This window comes from Phodopus roborovskii, unplaced genomic scaffold, assembly GCF_943737965.1.
Source record: "Phodopus roborovskii unplaced genomic scaffold, PHOROB, whole genome shotgun sequence".
Lineage (NCBI taxonomy): Eukaryota > Metazoa > Chordata > Mammalia > Rodentia > Cricetidae > Phodopus > Phodopus roborovskii.
The window spans coordinates 22,689,464-22,710,780 of record NW_026126540.1 but is presented as its reverse complement, the minus strand read 5'-3'; the positions used below and the strand labels follow the sequence as shown (position 1 = coordinate 22,710,780).

Genomic DNA, 21,317 nt, shown 5'->3' with positions numbered 1-21,317 from the left:
CTGCGTTTTCCGTGGTCTGGTCCTCGGCATGCTGGGAGTCATAGTGTTATACATAGTTTCAATCTATTGAGCCCAGACACTGGGAACTACAAGCCCCAGAGTGCTGAGCGTGTAGCGCGCTCCGCTTTTAGATAGGTGTAAGCCGCAAAGATCTTGGACACCAGGAGAATTCGCGTTGAAAACAGGTGAGAGCTTTTGTTGGGGCTGGATCTGAGGCGTGCTTGTGCCTCAGATCTGGTGAAGCTTTGAGGCGCCGAAGGGCCAGCCTATTGTAGGAGTTCCCGGCCTCGGGGTCCGAGGACTCGACTGAGCAGCACAGTTTCTAAACTCTGCGCTGGTATGCTCCTTAAGTCCTGGATTTGCGCGGGTTTACTCCTGCAGAGCCCTCACACGCCCACCTGTTGTTCCGAGGCCGGCAGCTTTTAGTACCAGGGCCGGTGTTCCAGATCACACGCCCTCAGCACCATCGGTTGCAGTCCTATCCTTTGGCGTAGCTCAGACCTTGAGCCTCCACCTCCTTCCCCTGCACGCGGACCTCTAACTATCTAACTACCCCCAGAACTTCAGTTTGGCTTCTCCATTTATAGTATGATTCTGATCCCCTAATTCTCGGTACCGTCTCCCCAGCCTTGTGAATGGAGCCTTGGAAGTAGAAAACGTTCAGTTTTTAGTCATTTCGGCTTAAGTGAAGATTCGTTGGATCTCAGTCACCCCAACACATTTTTATTTCCTTTCTGTAATTCTTGAATTCAAGCTGCAACAGGGTAGGGCATTTTGATGCAGGAGGTAAAAAGCTTGGTTTGGGGGTATCAGGTAACTGCTACCAAGCATCTGCCTTCGGTGCTTGCTCCTGCAGGGAGTGCTTGGTGCCCCTGCCCCCATGCCCACTCAGGATGTCCCTGTCCCGCTTGCTGAGATCTGCAGGGGTCTTCCTGTTGCCGGCCCCCTGCTGGGCACCCCGGGAGAGGTGGCTTGGTTCCCTACAACGACCCTCCCTGGCATATGGGTGTCCAGTCCTGGGGGCCTGGCACAGTGCCCGCTGGTGGTGCAAAGTGTGGACAGAGCAGCCTCGGTGAGTGTGGATGGGGTTTGGGGCTTTGGGGAGGGAAGTGCCAGAGTAGACCTCTCATTTGTGTATTTTTCCCTTAGAGTATTTTGCTCGTCTCTCAGAATGAATGGGAACCAGAAATTGGAAGCTTGTAACCAAGAAAAGCAGGATTTCATCCAGCACTTCTCCCAGATCATGAAGGTGTTGACTGAGGACGGGCTAGACCACCCAGAGACTGGCGATGCCATTACCCGGCTCAAGGAGGTGAGGGATTCAGGATTGAAGAAGACAGTAGAGGTGTGGATCTTGCATGGCGTTTGGTCAGAGTGGAAGTTACAGGTTTTGCCTGAGTCTCTCAAAGAGTAAATGGATCCCTGGTATACTTCAATCTACCTCCCCGACTTTTGGCTCTGCAGAAGGTGGACCATCCAAACAGCTTTGCAAAGGAGTAGAACCTTGGACCTAGTGAAGTTTTTACTTTATGCCCTGAAATTAGATAGAGTCTTAGTTTATACAGTACTTAAGAGGCTGTTGTCCTGAGGCCTGAGGAAAGTTACTATCATCGGTGTTTAGGGAAGGAGCGATTGCTGTTGTCCTTGAGTTGTCTGTTTGCCTTCTTTATTCTTTCCTGTTTGTTTATTTTCTTAAGGCGGTTTCATTTTGAGCCTGCTGGCCCTCAGACTCACAGACTCACACCTTACCTCAGCCTCCTGGGTGTTGTATTTATTGCCAGAGGATCTGGGATTCTGTCCCATCTCTGAGGGTAAAACTAAGGAGGGGTGTTTTCTTTGTACTGTGTAGGGATTAAAGAGATGTCTCTTTAGTTAGCTCTGCTGCTTGGCAGAAGGTACGGTGAAAGGCCCCAGTAGAGGACTTGCCATTGGAGGATCAGAAACAACTCTGAACCTTGCTCTCTCCTCTGTGCTCTCCTCTGGACAACTTTAGCCTAATATAGATGCCATTTTGGTTGTTGTGTATTTGTGTTTCCATAACCAAGGCTGGCTGGAACTCATGTATCTTGAGGCCAGCCTGAAACACATACAGCCTGCCTGCATCCACCTTCTGAGTATTGAGATTGTAGGAATTAGCCACCCCTCCCTACCAGGGGCCTTGTTTTCAACCCAGGTGTGTGTGTAGGTGCTCTGAATCTGGGCTTGGGTGGAGACTTGAGCATGCATTGGAGCAAGTACTTGGGAATGGTGTCTTGTGCCCCATTGGACCTTGGAGAAGAAATGAAGAGGGGAGTAATTGAGGGGTCTCCAAGGGAGTGTTGGGAATAAGAAAGGGAGAAGGGAAGGAAAAATCTCTTATGTGTGGCCATGATGTACTCTCCTCCTACCTCCCTCAGGTCCTAGAGTACAATGTTGTGGGAGGCAAGTACAATCGGGGTTTGACTGTGCTGCAAGCATTCCGGGAGCTGGTGGAGCCGAGGAAACAGGATGCTGAGAATCTTCAGCGGGCCCTGACTGTGGGCTGGTGTGTAGAACTGGTAAGAAGGTGGAGAGAGGCAGAGGCTTCCCAGAGTTGGGGGTTTCTTGCTTATATTTATGTTTCTGTGTCTCTTATGTGCTACAGTCAAATTTAGGCAATGTGAATCACTTCAGGCACTGATGGATGGGCACTGAGAAGTTTCAGAAATGTTTAAATTGAACCACCCTGGGTGTGCTAGTACACACTTTAAATCCCAGCACTCCAGAGACAGGGGCATGCAGATCTCTGAGTTCCAGGCCAGCCTGATCTACAGAGGGAGTTCCAGAACAGCCAAGGCTACACTGAAAAACCCTGTCCTGGGGTGAGGGGGCAGTTAAGGCTGGTGACATGGCTTGGCTGGTAAGAGAGTTTGCTGTACAAGCAGAAGACTCATTTTGTTGCATCCCAGCACCCACAGGAAAAGACCAACTGTGGCTGTGAACACATAATCCCGGTGCCATGGCAGGCAGAGACAGGAGGCTGGCTGGGCTTTCTAGGCTGTTTCAAAGAAAAAGGTTGAAGTGATGGGCAGGACACCTGATATCTTCCACATGCTCATGCCCACACCATATATTAGATGCACACACAAGTCAGATGTGATGGCACACTCTGCAATGTTAGTGCTGGGGTGCAGAGTCAGGCAGGTCCCCAGAACTAGAAGCACGCTAGTCTAGCAAGTCAGTGAGTTTCAGTCTCCGTGATGGAGGGTTCACCTCAAATGATAATGATAATAAGGTGGAGAATATGGAGATAGATACCTGGTTGCCTCCATGTATGTGCACAGTACAGACATATGCAACACAGACACACACATATACAAACCAGATTTCTGGGAGTCGGAGCAGTGGGTTTGTCATTAAAGGGCCTGCTGGGCAAGCATGACCACCTGAGTTCAGTTCCTCACTACCCATCTATAGCTGTGTACAGTTGCAATACTGTTGCAGGGGTGCACAGAGCTATGCAGATCCCTGGAGGGAGTTGGCTGGCTAGTCTAGCACATTTTCAGTGATAGACCCTGTCTTAAAGAGTGTAGTAGAGGGGCTGGAGAGATGGGTCAGGGTTAGGAGCACTGACTGCTCTTAGAGAAGTACTGATGTGGTGCCTCACAACTGTCTAGGGATCCAGACCTAGGGATCTGACACTCTTATGGCTTTTGTGGGCACCAGACATGGATGTGATACTTAGACATACATGCAGACAAAACACTCATATGAATAAAATAGGCCTTGCATTGGCAGCACATATCATATACTAAATTTGGTACAATACAGAGAATATTAGCATGGCCACTGCAAGTATGTTCAACAAATTTATTTTCCTCACTTTAATATTTTTATCAAATGTGTGAAAAAACACATAAAGATAATTACAAAAACAAAATGTGTTTATGTATATATGTATATATATAAATTTAAAAAGTGAGGAAGATACCCAATGTTGACTTCTGACCTCCACATTTGTATAAGCATATCCACACCGTACATAAACACATATGCACAAACTTATACAAATACACGTGTAATATGTTCACAAATATACATAAGATGTACATACCACAACACGTGCATACTTGCAAACGTACACACTGCATGCATACAACAACCCAGATTTTGATATATTCACTTGTAGAAATGATTTACTGGAGCCGAGTGAAGGCTGCATCCCTGAGGTAGGGTACTTAACCCCATGGATAGCTCTGATCTGCCTCAATCCCCACGTCCTTTGTTTTATGTGGTTAGCTTTCTTGCTCATGAATATCTATGGCTTGTTTCTGTTTCCTTTTTCCCAGGTGGGTAAGAGATTCAGAGTTGTTGATGAAGTCCAGGGCCTTGTCTGTGCTAAGCACACACTCATCTCTCAACTCCATCCCCAGCCCTTTGCTTTCAGTTTTTTGAGGCAGGGTTTCACTGTGTAGCTCAAGCTAGCTTCATACTGCTTCAGCTTTCTTTCCAGGAGCTGGGATTATAGGTGCATGCCACCATGCCTGGCTCGTGTATTGAATTATGGTCTAGTAAGTAGGCCAATTTGGTGGTGTTTCAATAATGTAGTAATAGACTTCTGGTTGGTTTTTTGTTTGTTTGTTTGAGACAGGGTTTCTCTGTAGCCATGATTGTCCTAGAACTCACTCTGTAGACCAGGTGACCTCAAACGCAGAGATCTGCCTGCTTCTGCCTTGCAAGTGCTGGGACTAAAGGCATGCGCCACCACTACCTCTCAGCCACTACCAGACTTCTACTGAAAATGATGGGGATATCAGGGTGGCTCATTAAGGGTGGCTGAAGACCCCTAAGACCCATAAAAGAAGAAAGTAAGCAACTCCCAAAAGTGTCTTCTGAGCCCTGCTGCATGATGTGCCCACACTCAGATATACCCCTGCCGCTAACAGGGGAGGGCTGGTAACACAGTTCAGTGTGTAATGGCACTTACTGAATAAGCCCAGTGTAGTGCGTTCCATCCCAAACCCCATGTATAGATGGAAAGAGAAGACCAACCCTTTGATGTCCTCTTCTGATAGTTACATGTGTGCTGCAGCATACATGTGCCCCACACATGATAATCACAGGGAAAAGTGTGTTAAAAATAGTAACAAAAAAGTGTATCACTTTGGGGTGGGGAGGGCAGGTTAAAAATAGTGGTAAACACTATCCTACCGCATGTGAAGCCCTGGGTTCCATCCTCAGCACTTCACAATACAACAAAACCAAATAACCCAATAACCAAAATTGCCATGTATTCTGACAGAATGAAGTTGGTGTTTTTTTTTTTTTTTTTTTTTTTTTTTTTGTGTGTGTGTGTGTGTGTGAACAAGCATTTATTTATTAAGAGGTGCAGAAGCTTCTGTGCGCAGAATGGTCACCAAATGTGCCTGACCTGTACAAGGTTGGCAGACACACACTTGGGAACACTTTCATAAGGAAGTTCAAAAGGTGGTGGCTTTTAGGAGTTGACGGTGGCATTGTTGCTGGAGACTCCTCTGGACAGAGCCTCCTCCTCCACCATCAGAAAGTTGGTGTTAGCATACACTCCTGTGAGTTCAGTATTGAGGTTAGTTGAGCTCTGAGATAGAGACCACCCTGGCTTGCATAGTGAAGCTCTGTCTCAAGGAATCAAAAACCAAAAGCATCATGGGCATTGAGTAGTCTCTTCCATATCCTTAACAGAGAGCTCTTGGGAGGCACCACTCTGAGGTCAGTGCTGGGCTCTGGGGACATCTAGAGGGACAGTACACCCTGTACTTTAAGTGAGCCCTTGGCTAAGAGTAAAGAGTATTTAAAGGCCGGGGGTGGCCGGGTTGGCAGAGCGCTCGCTGCCTCGTGTGCACGAAGTCCTGCGTTCGTTCAGTCCCCAGCGGAGCAGAAAAGCGGGCTTGATGGCAGGCACATGTGGTCTTAGCACCAGGGACGTGGGGGTAGAGGAAGAAGTTCAAGGTCTTTCTCAGCCACGTAAGGGGTTTGACGCTAAAGAAAAATGTTACTGTTTAGCCTGCAGTACACCACCAAGGTGGTGCTGTTGGTATGTTACTGGAAGTGTCACTCACTCTCAGGGGCTTAGGAGGAAAGGAGGGACCCTTCAGACCCTGCCGACACTCCATCCCTTCCTCTCCTCTCTAGAGGGTAGGGGTGGGAACTCTGGAGCTGTTGGAAGATTGGCATGATCTGCCCTGGGTTTTAGAGGTGGCTTCCCAATAGATTAAAAAACAAAAACAAAACTTTTCAACTAATATTTCATTTCCTCCCCCTTCCAGACAAGGTTTCTCCATGTAGCCCTGGCTGTCCTGGAACTCACTCTGTAGACCAAGCTGGGATCAGACTCACAGAGATCCACCTGCCTCTGCCTTCCAAGTGCTGGGATTAAAGGCATGTGCCACCACCACCCAGCTGCATCCCTGCATTTTATTTTTTATAATTAAAACATTTTATATGTTTGAGTGTTTTTCCTGTGTGTATGTGTACCAGGTGTGTGCAGTGCCTACCGATGCCAGAAGAGGGCAGTGGATCCCCAGGAACCAGAGTACAGATGGTTGTGAGCAGTCATGTAGGTGCTGGGAACCAAAACTGGGTCCTTGCAAGAGCAGCCACTGAGCCATCTCTCTAGCCATTTTTTTTTTTTTTAAATAAAAATCACCTGGGCGTTTAAGCCCAGCACTCAGGAGGCAGGTGGATCTCTGTGAGTTCGAGGCCAGCCTGGTCTACATAGCTAGTTCTAGTTCCAGGACAGGCTCCAAAGCTACCGAGAAACTCTGTCTTGAAAAACCAAAACCAAACAAACAAACAAACAAAAAAATCAAAAACCAAAAAAATAAAAATCACAGTCTTCGATTTCTGTTCAAGTCATAAACCACCATGATCAGAAGCCACTCAGGGAGGGGGAAAGGCTTTATTTTACACCTCCAGATAACAGTCTGTCACTGAGAGACATCAGAGTGGGAAGTGATTCAGATGCCATGGAGGAATGCTGCTTGTTCTTCATGGCTTACTGGCCCGTTTTCTGTCTGTCTGTCTGTCTGTCTCGAGCTTTCTCTCTCTCCGTCTTGTTTTGTTTTTTGAGACAGTCTTTCTCTGTGTAGCCCTGGCTGTCCTGGAAGTTGCTTTGTAGACCAGGTTGGCCTTGAACTGGTCTCTGTCTCCTGAGTGTCAGGATTAAAGGTGTGTTCCACCATGCCTGGCTTAGCCTGCTCATACATCCCAGGGCCACCACCTGCCCAGGGGTGGCACCACCCACAGTGAAAATGCCTGTCTTCCCCCACGGGGCACTTTGACGACATCTTTCAGTTGACGTTCACTCTTCCCAAATGACTATAGCTTATCTCAAATTGGCCTAAAACTAGCCAACGCAATCACTTACTAGAACAAAAAGTTTTGCCCTACTTACTTTCTGCTGCCGGGGATGTCCTAGAGGAAATTAGATATGGAAGAGTTCTGTTTTAGTCCATTAGCATGTGGCTTCTCAGAGGAGGCCCTGTAACGCGTCAGAGTCCCCACACCATCCTTCCTAGTCCATGCCTGGAGCAGCAGCTGTCGGGGTGAGAAGGCCCCTCCAGGGCTCTGGGAGTCTTACTTCACTCTCCCTCCTAGCTCCAGGCGTTCTTTCTTGTGTCGGATGACATCATGGACTCCTCCCTCACTCGCCGCGGACAGATCTGCTGGTATCAGAAGGTAATGTAGACTGGAAGGTAGAATGGCATGGTGGACAGGCTGCAGGGAGCTGGTTGGAGTGTCTGTCCTGGTGGTTGGACCTGGCCAGAGGTAACCTGTTTCACTCTGTTCCTAACAGCCAGGCATAGGCTTGGATGCCATCAATGACGCCGTGCTTCTGGAAGCCTGCATCTACCGCCTACTGAAGTTCTACTGCAGGGAGCAGCCCTACTACCTGAACCTTCTGGAGCTCTTTCTACAGGTGTGCTGCAGCTGGGGCTGTGGCTGCGGCTCCAGAGGCTGTTGTCCCCGTGGCCCATGCTCATCTGCTCTGCTAGGGTTGCCTGGGAAGGGTGGAATGGCAGGAAGAGTCAGTGAACAAAGCTGTTGCGTGATTTGAGCAGGAGTTTTTTTCTCCTGCTCCCTCACTGCCTGGTGGTTAGCTGCTCAGGACATGAGGCTCAGAATGCCAGCATGTCCCATTCCTGCAAAAAAGCCTGGTTTAAAGACATCTGTTACCTTCCTCTATAGAGTTCTTATCAAACGGAGATCGGGCAGACTCTCGACCTCATCACAGCACCCCAGGGCCATGTGGATCTTGATAGATACACTGAAAAGAGGTGAGGGCCAGTGGTAACCATGTCTCCATGGTGAGGGGCTCAGGATTGGCCTGGCCCTTATGAATGCATCTTCCCCGACCCCCTCAGGTACAAATCTATTGTCAAGTACAAGACAGCTTTCTATTCTTTCTACTTGCCTGTCGCAGCTGCCATGTACATGGTGAGTCAGTGTCACCTTCACCTTTTTCTCTTGTGTGCTTTGGGACAGGAAGGCACAGTAGATAACTTGCACAATCCTATACATTCATAGTATGGCTGTGTGGCCTCAAGCAAGCCACTCATTCCCTCTGATGGGGGCTCAGATAAGACTGGAGCATGAGCAGAGGTGAGGCCTATATATAGGTACTGTATCTAATGGAGGAGCAGAGGAAAATTGAAGCTGAGGCAAGAGGCTAGGCTCAGAAGTAGCTGGGTTCACAGACCATCCTGACCTCCTCCAAGTTTTCTTTTCATCTTGCAAGAAGTTGGAGGTGGCCAAAAAAAATTGGAAGTGGAACTGTAATGGCTGCATCTCTCAGGGGACGGTGGGGCGAGGGCCTTTAGAGTGGGCTCATTTGTTTGGCCTCCCAGGGAGCCCTAACGGAGGAAAAGGGACTAGAGGTCGGACTGTAGTAAGCAAATCCCACCGGAAGTATTAGGAAGCGCACGGTGCCCTGTGGGTCCTGCTGCTCACTGTTTCCTTGCAGGCAGGCATTGATGGGGAGAAGGAACACGCCAATGCTATGAAGATCCTGCTGGAGATGGGCGAGTTCTTTCAGATCCAGGTAGGATGGTCTGCCAGCAGCAGAGCACGCGCTTCCTTTCCCCACCGCCTGGGGGCCTCTTCACCCCTCCTTTTCTGCTGCTGCCTAGGACGACTACCTTGATCTCTTTGGTGACCCCAGTGTGACCGGGAAGGTTGGCACTGACATCCAGGACAACAAATGCAGCTGGCTGGTGGTTCAGTGTCTGCAGCGAGCCACTCCTCAACAGCGCCAGATCCTAGAGGTGCCCAAGAGGGGGCTGGGAGTGCTGTGTCCCTTTGTTAAGGGGAGTCAGATGTGATTTTGCTGTCCAGGAGACATTTGACAGCTTCTGCGGTTTGGTGCATGTGCTGCTAGCAGGCAGAGCCAGGGAAGATTCTGGAAGGTCTTGCCAGACAACACACACTGCCCAATAACTGCAGTGCCAAGGCTGAGAAACCACAGAGCAGAGAAAATATAACCCTGAATCCTGAACCAATACCTGAACATTAGAGTGTGTATGTTGTGGGGCGGGGGTGGGGGCGGGGGCGGGGATGGGGGTGGGGGAGATGCTTCATATCTTGGATCCCCAGAGACAGGTTGGAGGCAGAACTGCAAGTGGCACTCAAATCTGAGGCGGCCTACATTCTGAGGTCCTGTCTAAAACAAAGACGTTGACTAAATGGATTTTCCAGTGTTCTGGGATGTGTGAATGAATTGTGAGGGCCTTTGTACCTAGCCAAGTAAAGCCGTTTTCCTGTCTCCAGGACAATTATGGGCAGAAGGATCCAGACAAGGTGGCCCAGGTAAAAGCACTGTATGAAGCGCAGGATCTGCCGGCTGTGTTCTTGAAGTACGAGGAAGACAGTTACAACCGCCTCAAGAGCCTCATAGAACAGTACTCTGCGCCCTTGCCCCCAGCCATATTCTTGGAATTAGCAAAAAAGATCTACAAGCGGAAAAAGTGATCTCGAGATTGCAAAGGCTTGGAGGGGAGGGATCTTAATAAATTATTGTACAACATCCTGTGGTGTTTTATGCTTTCGCCAATCAGGAATCTGGCGTTGTCTAGAATGGAGGGGTGGGAGGTAGCAACTTGCAAGCCAGGTTAGCATCAGCATTTGCCTTTACCCTAAGCTGAAGCATTCTATATGGATGACGTAGACACAGCATCAAGTGCTGCGTGGGGGTTGGGGGCGGGCCTGAGCTATGCCACGCCCATGCGTGAAGGGGTGCGGCTGCGCAGCCACAGTGGGTTTTGCTGGCGTCCCTCGCCCTGTTCCCCGCTGGGCGGGGATGCAGACAGACAAGTCTAAGGCTGGGTTGATTCCAGGAGGATCGCAGGTGAGGAGGGCTCGGTCTGTGGGGGTGGATTGATGGATGGACGGGTGGATGGAGGTACAGGAATGAAGCTGTAAAACTGAATGGGGAAGGGGTGGGTGGTGGCTGGAAGATGGAGAGCGGGTAAGGGCACACAGGCTGCAGGCTAGAGCTAGACTGGGACTGGGGCGGATGCAGAGCTGACAAGCCGAATGCTTTCTCCTCCTCCAGCCCAGACCTCTCTTCTTCGTTAGCAAACCAATCCTTCGCCTTGTTCCCCACCATTCACCTGCCTAGAGCTTTCGGGCGGGGTCTCCTTCCTCGCGGGGTGGGAGTGTGGGGGGATGGGGGTGGGGAAGGAGGGTAGGCTGGAGGGCAGTGCTGATTTGAAAGGATTGGGGTATACTCTAGGCCCTGCTCTTTTTCAAGCTCCAAACCCCTAAGAAGATCATAGCTCAACCGCATTCTCTGATGACCCTCCTTTCTCCGTTCCCTGGAGGTTATGTTCCACTCCACCAGCAAATACTGCAGTGGAAACTAATGGCCTGTTCGTGGTGATTTGAATCTCATTTAAATATCTCCCAAGGCATCCAGATCCTTCCCAGGTCAGCTCTAGTCCTCAGTCACCTCCAGTGCCTTTGCCTGCAATCTCAGTATCTGGGTTTCAACCACCCTTGCCTTCTAGGTCTGCATCTGAATTGCCAGGTAGGTGGATGTGAGAGGCTGGATCTGCTTGGTTCTCTGGAAGCCATCCTTCGTCCTCAACACCATGCTGTCCCCTCAGCGGGCTTTACTCTGCAACCTCAATCACATCCACCTTCAGCATGTCTCCCTAGGCCTGCACTTGTCCCGCCGTCCTGAACTACGAGAGGGGCCTCTGAGCACACCCCCTCCCCCTGGAGACACAGGGGGCAAGGAAAGCAGGGGGGCTTGCAGCGGAACCCTGGTGGATGCCAACTCCAACAGTCCAGCTGTGCCCTGCAGATGCTGTCAGGACCACGGGCCCAGCATAGAAAATCAGCAGGACCCTTCCCAGGAGGAGGAAGAGGCCGCCTCTCCTTCAGATCCGGGTTGCTCCTCCTCTCTCAGCTCCTGCTCAGATCTTAGCCCTGACGAGTCCCCAGTGTCCGTCTACTCTCGTGACCTGCCTGGTAATGAGGATGCCCACCCTCAGTCCAGCATCTTCCCCTTGGAGCTGGGCTCTCCTCTGGCTTCAGCGGGCCCTGGCACCTGCTCTCCGGACAGCTTCTGCTGCTCTCCTGATTCTTGCTCCGGAATATCTTCCCCACCTGGACCTGGCCTGGACTCCAACTGCAACGCCCTGACCACCTGCCAGGATCTACCTTCCCCAGGCTTGGAGGAAGAGGAAGACAGTGGGGAACAGGATCTTGCTACCTCTGAGCTCTCAGAGATCGAAGATGGGAAAATCGACGCAGGGAAAGCAGAGCCCAGATGGAAAATTAACCCCATTTGGAAAATTGACACGGAGAAAACCGAGGCTGGATGGAAAACCATCGAGAACAGTGACTCTGGTTGGAAAATCGATGAAAATACAAGCTCGAGCTTGAAAACGGAATCTGGGAAATTGGCTTCTTGTTTGAACACCAATTCTGGTTCGAAAATAGATGCAGGGAAAATTGATGGGGGATGGAGAGGTGACGTCAGCCAGGAGCCGGTGCCCCATCGGACAATCACGTCCTTCCATGAGCTGGCCCAGAAGCGAAAGAGGGGTCCGGGGCTGCCCCTTGTGCCGCAGGCCAAGAAAGATCGCAGCGACTGGCTCATAGTCTTCTCGCCTGACACGGAGCTCCCGCCGACTGGGTCCCTGGGAGGTTCTTTGGCACCTCCCCGAGAAGTCACCACCTTCAAGGAACTCCGGTCGCGAAGCCGAGCCCAGCCGCCGCCAGTCCCGCCCAGGGACCCTCCGGCTGGGTGGGCTCTGGTCCCGCCTCGACCGCCTCCCCCTCCCGTCCCTCCGCGGAGGAAGAAGAATCGACTTGGGCTGCAGCCCATCGCCGAGGGGCTGCCGGAGGAGGGCAGGGCTGGCAGCCCCGCAGTGGGCGAGGAGGCCCCCGCAGCGCGGGAACCCGAGGAGCCGCGCGCACACGCCGTGGGTAAGAAGCACAGACCCGCAGGAGGGCGGGTCCTGAGCCCGCCCCTCGTCCCTTCCTTCTGCGGTGTCCTCCCTGCTCCAAGGCCAGGGCGCTCTCGGGGAAAGGGAAACTGGGTGGGTCTTGGAGTGAAGGGACTAACTCTTTGCTCCTCTTTCTCCCGCCCCTCCTTGCCTGGCTGTTGGCCCTGCTGCCCTCCCCCTCTGCACCTGGCCCCGCCAATCCCGCCTGCAGCCGGTCCCCCGCTATTCCCTCGGCCCCCGGTTTTCCGGTTTTCGGCCGACGGGCGCCCCCTGTTGGAGGGTGGGGGCGCGGGTGCACCCGGGTCCCTGCTCTTGACGCCTCTAACCGGGTGGCCCAATTCCCGATTGCAGCTGCTGGGGGCAGCGAGTCCCCCAGAGGAGCATCTGCTGCCTGTGCGCCTATCCCCAGTGGGAGCCTATTCTCCTCCCACGCGGGGGGCCTTGCCTTGCCTGGCCAGCCCCGAGCTGGCCCTGCTGCTATCTCCGCTCTTCCCCAGAAGTAGCACCTTCCCCGCCGCGGCGCCCCCACCCCGCCAGGTTCCCGCCCCCCCGCTGCCAACACCACCACGTCCTCCGACCGCCCCTCGCTGGACCAGAAGGCCACCGCCTCCACCCAGGCAACGTAAGACGGACCTGGGCCAGTCCCGCGGGCCGCGCCTCGGCCCGCCACCCCTCCTGTCCTGGGCCAGCCTGCGTTTTAGCCTTTTTCTAGGGTATCTGGCTAGATCTCGCCCTTGGAGTTGGGCAGATTCCCAGCGGACTCGTTAGTTCCGGGGAGGCTGGCCTTGCTCCTTGTTCTGGGGGTGAGGAGCATGACTGCTCTCCTCTCTGAACAGCCGGCTCTACCCGGTCTCCCGCTAACCTTAAGGGGTCCATTGTTAGGGACCTGGGGTCACACCTTCTGTGGAATTCCTCCACTAGGGAAGTTCTCGGGCTGCGGTGGTTCTGACCCACTGTCCCCTCCCAGGAGGTTCTAGCCACACCTCCCCCACGAATCCCGCCCCCAAGTAGGGTGAAGCTGGAATCTTGCACAGACAAGGTGCAAGGTGACTACATGGGTTCTCCAAGACACTCCACCCTTTCCCGGCTGTCTGTCTCTCTTTCCATTGGTCGAGGCTCCCACGTGCTCAGAGTGGGTGCAGCCCTCGATTTCCTCACCCAGTCATCTCCCTACTTAAAGGCCCAGCTGGTTGGTGTGCCTCCCCGACTTCCCGGAGAGGAAGGGCAATGGGAACCGAGGTGGGGGTGGCGAGGGCTGGGGTTTGCCTAAGACTGTGCACTCCGCTCTGCGTCCCAAGGTTGTGTTCTACCTCCCCTCCCCCCCCCCCCCGTCCGACTCCCAAACCACCGAGTCCTCCTTGTAACTCTTGGTAAGAAAGCGTCATTGCGTCCTTATTCCCTTACGTAGTGCGCAGTTCCTGGTCGTTTGCCGGTGCTCCCGGGGCCCCGCGGCTGTGGATGGCAGAATCCCAGAGTGGGACTGGCCAGCTGCAGGAGCAAAAGAAAGGTATTCCACCCTTCCTGCCTGGTCTTCAGCTATCTGTGCCCCCGCCCCTCCCCTCCCGCTCCCCCACCATCCCCACCCCTTGACCAGGGGCTTTGATGTGCCTTCCATCTGCACCCAGGTCTCCTGATAGCTGTCAGTGCTTCAGTGGACAAAATTATCTCGCATTTTGGGGCTGCTCGGAACTTGGTTCAGAAGGTGAGTTTATTTTGAGGAAGGTGAAAGGGCGCCCGAACGCTTGGCAAGCTGTGGCTAGCCATGCTTCTGGACCGCTCGCTTTGTGCTGACCCCAGGCCCAGTTGGGGGATAGCCGGCTGAGCCCGGATGTGGGGCATCTGGTGCTGACCACCCTCTGCCCGGCCCTCCATGCTCTGGTGGCTGATGGACTGAAGCCATTCCGGAAGGACCTCATCACTGGGCAGCGCAGGAGCAGCCCTTGGAGCGTGGTGGAGGCATCTGTGAAGCCAGGTGAGCTGTGAGGGAGTGGCATCCAATGGGAGCAGGGCCTGGACCTGACTGACCCTGGACCTTATCCTCAGGTTCCTGCACGCATTCGATGGGATCCCTGTATAGCCAGGTCAGCCGATTGGCCCCGCTCAGTAGCAGCCGCAGCCGCTTCCACGCTTTCATCTTGGGCCTCCTCAAGTGAGTGGACATTTCCCATTGCTCTTTGGCCTTGGAACCACCAGTACCTCATGGATAGGACGTAGTAGTGGGTACCCCATGTTTCCAGAGGCCTCCCTTCTCCAATATCATCCTTCATCCTCACCTCTTCCCCGAATTTACCTCCTTTCCGTTTTCCTCCAGCACCAAACAGTTGGAGCTGTGGTTTTCCAGCCTCCAGGAGGATGCAGGTCAGAAGCCCAGGTGGGAGGGCATGGGAGGTGTCATTAGGTTGCAAGAGGATGGGCTCTTTCCTGCTGGTTCTTTCTGATGTCAGAAAATACAACCAGAGGAAGAGGGGAGGAGAATCAGGGCCCAGGTGACCCAGGCCTTTGTTTTTTTTTTTTTTTTTTTTTTTTTTACTTGAGGTCCTCCTGGCTTCCTTGCCCAGGGCGGTTTGTTGTCCCTGCACCTGGAATAGACCCCTTGCCCTTCTTGCTTCCTCAATAGCTTTCGTTTCTTCTCTGGGTCCCACCCTCTGGGAGGTTCCATCTCTGTCCTGAAAGGGAGGTTCCTATCTTTGCGTGTGCTCCCAGGCCCTTGGTCTTTTCCCTTTTTAACCTATGGTGTCTCTCCATTAACCACACTAACTGGACTCTAGTAGAGGACTATCAATCAGACCTATAGCCCAACTGTTCCTCCCTTCCCATGCCTGTCCCTGTGACCCACACAGAGTGAGGTCTGGGAGATGTTTGTTGACCCTGGGATTGGTGTAGGATGTCCTCTGGGGCTGATGCTGGCTGCTCTTTTCCAGGCCTACTGTCCCTCCTATATCTGCCCACTGGATTCTTCTCCCTGGCATGTGGTAGCTGTCCATCCCTGTCCACAGAGCTGCTGCTTCTGTTGCAACCGCTGTCGGTGCTCACCTTCCACCTGGACCTGCTTTTCGAGCACCACCATCACCTGCCCCTAGGCCTGCAGCAGGCCCCTGCTCCGGCGGGCCCGCCTCCTGCCCTCCAGCAGACTGTGCAAGCCATGCTGCAGTGGGGGGGCCGCTTAGCTCAGAGTCTCCGAGGGACTTCAGGAGAGGCTGCTACAGACTCTGCCGCCTCCGCGGCAGCAACCCGCCCTCCACCAGGCAGCTGGTGGGATCAGCTGACCCAAGCGTCTCGAGTCTACACCTCTGGCGGCACTGAGGGCTTCCCTCTTCTCCGCTGGGGACCCAGGCGACATGGAAGTACAGCGGAGGGTGCACAGGAGACACCTCCACCCACAGAACAAACCACACCAGGAAGAAGCGTGTGGTTGGGGCGGCTGTTTGGGGTGCCTGGGGGCTCCTCAGAAACTGAGACTGGAGCCTTCAAGTCCAGGTAGGGAAGCACATGCACACTGTCCCTTCTCTGACCTTCTGGTCCCTTCAGGGCTCACTGGCTAGTCACGATCCTTGAGATAATAGATAGGCGGTTGGTTTTCATAGCTGTGGGCTCTAATGGTCACATTCATAAATGGTTACATTTAGTGGCTACATAAAGTTCCTGGTTTCACCTCTTGGCCCTTGGAGCTGAAAATATTTCCTTTCGGAAATCCCTGACCCCTTCTAGAGCTTGATCCAGCAGGTGGTTCTTCAGTGCCTCCTAGGGACTTTAGCTAGTGACTCTAATCCTGTGTAGACCCCGAGGGGTCCATGGGTGTTAGAGCTGCCCACTCTGCCTTCAGCTCTGACCAGTTCCCACACTGCCGGTTGGGGGGAATTCTTGATTCTTTTTCTGGAGTTACTGGCTTCAGTGACCAAATCCTTCCCTCTAGGAGACCATCCAGTTGGTTGCCCCCAACAGTGAGTGTGCGGGCTCTGGTGAAGAGGGGGACATCTCCTGAGACTCCTCCTGAGGAGCTTGTGGACTCACCAGCCAGCAGGGTGCAGGGTGACAGGTAAGGGCTGGGAGGGCACTTCCTGGTGTTCTGTGTCTCCACAATGGGCAGGTCGTGTAAAAGGCAGTTTGCATAGCTTCTTCCCCTCTCCTTACTGCTAGGGCACTAATTTCTTTGAGCCTTTAGCTTCTTTATCTGGGAAAAGAAGATGCTGGGCATGGTGGCTGCACCTGGGAGCTTGACACAGCAGAATGGTGAGTTCCAGGCCAGTAGTGGGACTGCACCAATGTGTTGAACAGAACATGTACACAGGCAAAACACATAAAAAGTAACAAAATGGAAAAAAAAGTCTCATTATGTAGGCCAGGCTGGCCTTGAACTCATAGAGATCCATTTGCATTATTAAAGAAAGATATACAGCCGGGTGGTGTTGGCGCACACTCGGGAGACAGAGGCAGGAGGATCTCTGTGAGTTTGCAGCCAGCCTAGTCTGCGGCACAGAGAAATCCTATCTCAAAAAGCCAGAAAAGGAAAAAGAAAGATATGCAGTTAGCAGTCAATAGTTGGCTTTTTTTTTTTTTTTCCCCTCCCTGAGACGTTCTCTGTTGTAGCCTTGACTGTCTTGGAACTTGCTCTGTAGAGCAGTCTGGCCTCAGGCTTACTTATCTGCCTGCCTCTGCCTTCTACGGGTTGGGATTAAAGGTTAAAGGTGTGTGTGTCACAAACCTGGCAGCTTTTTTTTTTTTTTTTTTTTTTTTTTTAATACAAGGTGTGTTTATGGAGCCTAAACTGACCTTGAACTCAGTAAGTCTCAGCCTCTCAAGTGCTAGGATTGATGGAGTACACCACCATGTCCTGAACCACACCTTGCTCAGACATCTACTTTGAGGCCCTATTTCTTTCCTTTTGGTTTTTTGAGACAGGGTTTCTCTGTGTAGCTTTGTAGACCAGGCTGGCCTCAAACTCACAGAGATCCACCTGTCTCTACCTCCAGAGTGCTGGGATTAAAGACGTTTGCCACCACTGCCCAGATATTTTCAGCCCACTGATTTTGAAGGCAGGGTATTACTATGGAGCTTTGGTTGCTGGAATGCAGAGAGACCTGAATGCTGGCCTTAGAGGCATGTGCCACCATGGGTGGTCTGAATTAAGCTCTTTTGATTTTTTATCTGTTCAGTGTACTCTAGGTGCTTCTTTGTGACATGCATTAACCAGGGAGAGAACAAAAAATACTGCATTTTGTTTCTATCTCATTTTCAAGGAGCATATAGTGCAATAGAGATGTGTGGCTCGTAGTAGATTAGATGAGATCAGGCACGTTTGGGTGGTAGCTGTGGCTAGGAATAGAAAAGGGAGCTGGAACCCTTTGGGATACTGTCCTCTGGCTTAGAGCTCAAAGATGTTTCAGTAATGGTTCTGGCATGTGTCTGGTAGGAGAAATGGGACACAAAGGTAGGGAGGCTCAAGTATAGGAAATGAAGAACTGTGGACATGATGGATGGACCAGGAGGTCATTCTGAGGTATTGGGAACCTTCAAAGGGGCCAAAGCCTGGGAATGGTATAGACTTGGCTGTGCTTCAGGACGACCTGTGACTGCATGTAGACAGGGGAGGGGAAACCAAGAGAAACTGTTGGAGATAAATGATTACATGTAGCACCCCAGAAAGGATAGAGGTCCAAATCAGGGTGATGGTTGTGCAGCTGAAGGGAAACTGTATGGAGATGAACCAGATGAACTTTGGTAGTGCATGGAATGTGTGAGATGCTAGACTGCCAAGAACAGCCAAGTGGTGTCATGTTCTTTCCCACTATCCGGAGGGCCTGGTGTGTTAGGAGGGCCGCATCTGCGTATGTGTAATTTGAAACACCAGAGGGAAGTGCAGTTTCAGGAAAGCATTTCAAGAGTAGGTTTGGTGTTTAGGGAGTCCTGGGCCCCAGGGAGTCAACATGTCAGGGGGTGGCCCCAAGTCTCTTCTGAAATCAGTGAGTGTTAGATGAACCAGCAGGGGCCATCTGCCCCAGGACAGTGTGGCCTGGGAAGGGCTGGGTACTTTGTCCCTTCATCCTTCCTTTCTTTGACTTCCCCCAGGGCAGTCCGGGCTCTCTGTGACCACACTGCTGCAGGACCTGACCAGTTGAGCTTTCAGCGTGGGGAAGTGCTTCAGGTCATTGCCACAGTGGATGAAGACTGGCTTCGCTGTGGCCGTGATGGCGTGGAAGGACTGGTGCCAGTGGGCTACACCTCCCTTGTTCTCTAGCTCTGGGCCTGATTCCTTTTTCTGGGAATGGAATAGCTCATGAATGCTGTTCATGTGAACAGAAGCATTGTTCCTTCTGCAAACACACCTTCCTCCCCAAATCCATTTCTGTGGACATTTAAAATAAACTTTCCTTCTTCCCTCAGCACTGGAAGGTGGAAGCTGCTCTTGCAAACATGTAGAAAGGATTTTCTGTCCACAGGGCTTCCCTTATCCTCCTCCATCTGCACAAGAGAACATTGCCCTTCTCATCCGCAAATTAACATCTGCCCCTCCTCTATCTTCACCCAAGTGGACTGTGCTGATATAGTACATGCCTCTGCCCCTAAGCCCACAGGACTGTCTGTCCTTAGCCCTTGTTGTCTGTATTTAAGATTACTCCTGCTGTGTTAAGTGCTGGAGGGAAGCCTGGACACCCCTGGTGGGTGAGCCTCTGGCATTGGTCTGCCTCCTTCCTTCCTTGTCCCAATAAAATGTGGGAGTTGAACAGATGTGTTCCTGTGGGTTTCAGAGTATAGATACAGCTGTGAGAGAGGTTATACCTTTTATTGGACCAAGACAGATAGATACTTCTTCCCTGGCATATCAGGATTTTATTTTTTATTTTTTGGGCTAGGGAGGCAGGACCTTACCACATAGGCCTGGCTGGCCTCAAGCTCAGAGATATCTGCCTGTCTCTGCCTCTTGAGTGCTGGGACTAAGGGCGTGTGCATCTGGCTCAGATGCAGTGTTCTGTTTTTTGTTTTTTTTTTTTTTTTAAATACATTTAACATGTGTAATGAAGGGAGTACTCCTGCCATGGCACATATGCAGGGTAAAGGATCACTTTGTGGGAGTGTTTTATTTCTCTGTTACAGTGGTTCTCAACCTTCATTAATGCTTTGACCTTTAATAGTTTCTCAAAAAAAAAAAAAAAAAAAAAAAAAAAAAAAGAAAGAAAGAAAGAAAGAAAAATGCATGGTGGTGGCACACTCCTTCAATTCCATCACTCAGGAGGCAGAGGCAGAGGATCTCTTGAGTTTGAGGCTAGTCTGGTCTACAGATCAAGTTCCAGGACAGGTTCCAAAGCAATACAGAGAAACCAGGAAATAAAAAACAAAAAACATTTCCTCACGGTGTGGTAATCCCAACCATAAAATTATTGCTTTTTTGCTACTTGACTATAATTTTGTTATGAACCATAATGTAAATGCCTCTGCCTCCCTCCTGAGTGCTAAAGGAATGCTCTGCCATTGCTTGACTCCTCCTCCCCCTTTGAAGTGAGAATTGAAGGTAGATCTCATGTGGGCTACACAAGTGCTCTTCACTGAGCTACATTCCTAGGCCTAAATTCTATTTTTGCTCCCGCCTCCTCCTCCTGTTTAAGCTTCCTAAGGACCAGTTATATAGGTGTCTGCCACACAGCTCTTTACATATAGTTCATGTATGTTTGGACATGTGTGAGTGCATGTGCCTTATGGTGCCTGTGAAGGCCAGAGATGGGCATCAGCTGTCTTCCTTGGCTGCCTTCCACTTTATTTATGGAGGCAGAGTGTTTTGCTGAGGCTACCTGGACAGTTTGCTCTGAGAATACTGTTTCTACCTCTCAGTTTTGGGATGTCTTCCTATTATGTGGATGTTATGGATACAAGCCAAGCTATCTACACTGAGTTATCGCTTTCAGGTGCTTATTCTATCCTTAAAAGAGCCAGAGCTGGAGTTTTTGAAGCTCTTTTCATTGTAAATTACTCTCTGTTTGTTCACCCTCAGAAGGACTAGAGTTATAAGTGGATCACCATGCCTATTAACATACACATACACACAAACACCCCCCACACACACCAGTAAGTTTATATGTTTAAAGTTTTGTGATGGTGAATACAGAAGACTGCTATTACTGTGAGACTGGGATCAGAAGTCTCAAAGACATGGTCTTTGAGCATGGTCCAGAAACCCTGGCAACAGCTTTCATTTCCCACAATGCAGACTTGTTTGCCTCTGTCTGACCTGTTCTCTCAGACATGGCTTCAGAGCATGTTAGAGTATTAAGAGACATCTAGTTTGCTACATTTGTAGTCTCAGCCTAATGGTTCAGCTTTGTGTAGGGGTGAGCAGAACAGTGGGGTCTCCTTGCAGAACTTGAAATAGACCAACAATGTGAAATTTAGTTTTTAAAAAGTAACTTACTACTTTTACTTGTGTTGTTGTTTTGCTTGAATGTATATCTGTGTGAGGCTGTCAGGTCTTGGAGTTATAGACAGTTGTTAGTGCCACATGGGTGCAGGGAATTGAACCCACAGAGAGCCATCTCTCAGGCCCCATACAATTTAGTTTTATAACATTGCTACATCTAGAGCAGGAGTTTAGTAAATACCAAAGGTTAAAAAAAAAAAAAAAAAAAAAAAAGCTGGTGCACACTTTTAATTCCAGCACTAGGGAGGCAAAGGCAGGCAGATTTCTTGAGTTCAAGTTCAGCCTGGGTCTACAGAGCAGAATTCCAGGACAGCTAGGGCTACACAGAGAAACCCTATCTTGAAAAGCTAAAACCAAAAGGAAAACAGTTAAGAGCACTGGTTGCTCTTTGCAGATTATTTAGTTCTTGTACCCACACAGCACACAACCATCTGGGGGATGCAGAGCTCTCCTGGCCTCCA

At 51.1% G+C, this 21,317-nt stretch overlaps 2 protein-coding genes across 6 annotated transcripts; both read left to right on the top strand.

Moving 5' to 3' along the window:
* Nucleotides 1–104: 104 nt before the first annotated feature.
* Fdps (farnesyl diphosphate synthase) lies at nt 105–10,018 on the top strand. 4 transcript variants are annotated; one of them, XM_051198899.1, is made up of 10 exons: nt 105–185; nt 1,150–1,312; nt 2,397–2,537; nt 7,594–7,674; nt 7,793–7,915; nt 8,185–8,273; nt 8,361–8,433; nt 8,960–9,037; nt 9,126–9,260; nt 9,763–10,018. In XM_051198899.1, exons 2-10 carry the CDS (start codon nt 1,172–1,174, stop codon nt 9,961–9,963), a joined length of 1,062 nt encoding a protein of 353 aa, XP_051054856.1. In that variant the 5' UTR covers nt 105–185; nt 1,150–1,171; the 3' UTR covers nt 9,964–10,018. The 4 variants fall into 4 exon arrangements, with proteins under 4 accessions (XP_051054856.1, XP_051054858.1, XP_051054855.1 ...); XM_051198901.1 differs by having other exon boundaries at nt 130–185; nt 1,171–1,312; XM_051198898.1 differs by lacking the exon at nt 105–185 and adding an exon at nt 879–1,072 and having other exon boundaries at nt 1,171–1,312.
* Nucleotides 10,019–10,705: 687 nt separating this feature from the next.
* Rusc1 (RUN and SH3 domain containing 1) lies at nt 10,706–19,171 on the top strand. Of its 2 annotated transcripts, XM_051198744.1 has the most exons (11): nt 10,706–10,920; nt 11,001–12,429; nt 12,661–13,071; nt 13,858–13,956; nt 14,075–14,151; nt 14,247–14,421; nt 14,493–14,598; nt 14,761–14,807; nt 15,371–15,926; nt 16,363–16,485; nt 18,516–19,171. In XM_051198744.1, the coding sequence occupies exons 2-11, from the start codon at nt 11,085–11,087 to the stop codon at nt 18,682–18,684; spliced, it is 3,108 nt and encodes a 1,035-aa protein (XP_051054701.1). In that variant the 5' UTR covers nt 10,706–10,920; nt 11,001–11,084; the 3' UTR covers nt 18,685–19,171. The 2 variants fall into 2 exon arrangements, with proteins under 2 accessions (XP_051054701.1, XP_051054702.1); XM_051198745.1 differs by lacking the exon at nt 12,661–13,071 and having other exon boundaries at nt 10,709–10,920.
* The last annotated feature ends 2,146 nt before the right edge of the window (nt 19,172–21,317 follow it).

Coding starts and splice junctions, on each gene's coding strand:
- Fdps (XM_051198897.1), top strand. CDS start 894: ATGTCCCTGTCCCGCTTGCTGAGATCTGCAGGGGTCTTCCTGTTGCCG. Junction 2,538..7,593: donor TGGGCTGGTGTGTAGAACTG/GTAAGAAGGTGG, acceptor TCTCCCTCCTAG/CTCCAGGCGTTCTTTCTTGT. Junction 8,434..8,959: donor TCGCAGCTGCCATGTACATG/GTGAGTCAGTGT, acceptor GTTTCCTTGCAG/GCAGGCATTGATGGGGAGAA.
- Rusc1 (XM_051198744.1), top strand. CDS start 11,085: ATGCTGTCCCCTCAGCGGGCTTTACTCTGCAACCTCAATCACATCCAC. Junction 13,072..13,857: donor ACCGCCTCCACCCAGGCAAC/GTAAGACGGACC, acceptor TCCCTTACGTAG/TGCGCAGTTCCTGGTCGTTT. Junction 14,422..14,492: donor GGAGGCATCTGTGAAGCCAG/GTGAGCTGTGAG, acceptor CCTTATCCTCAG/GTTCCTGCACGCATTCGATG.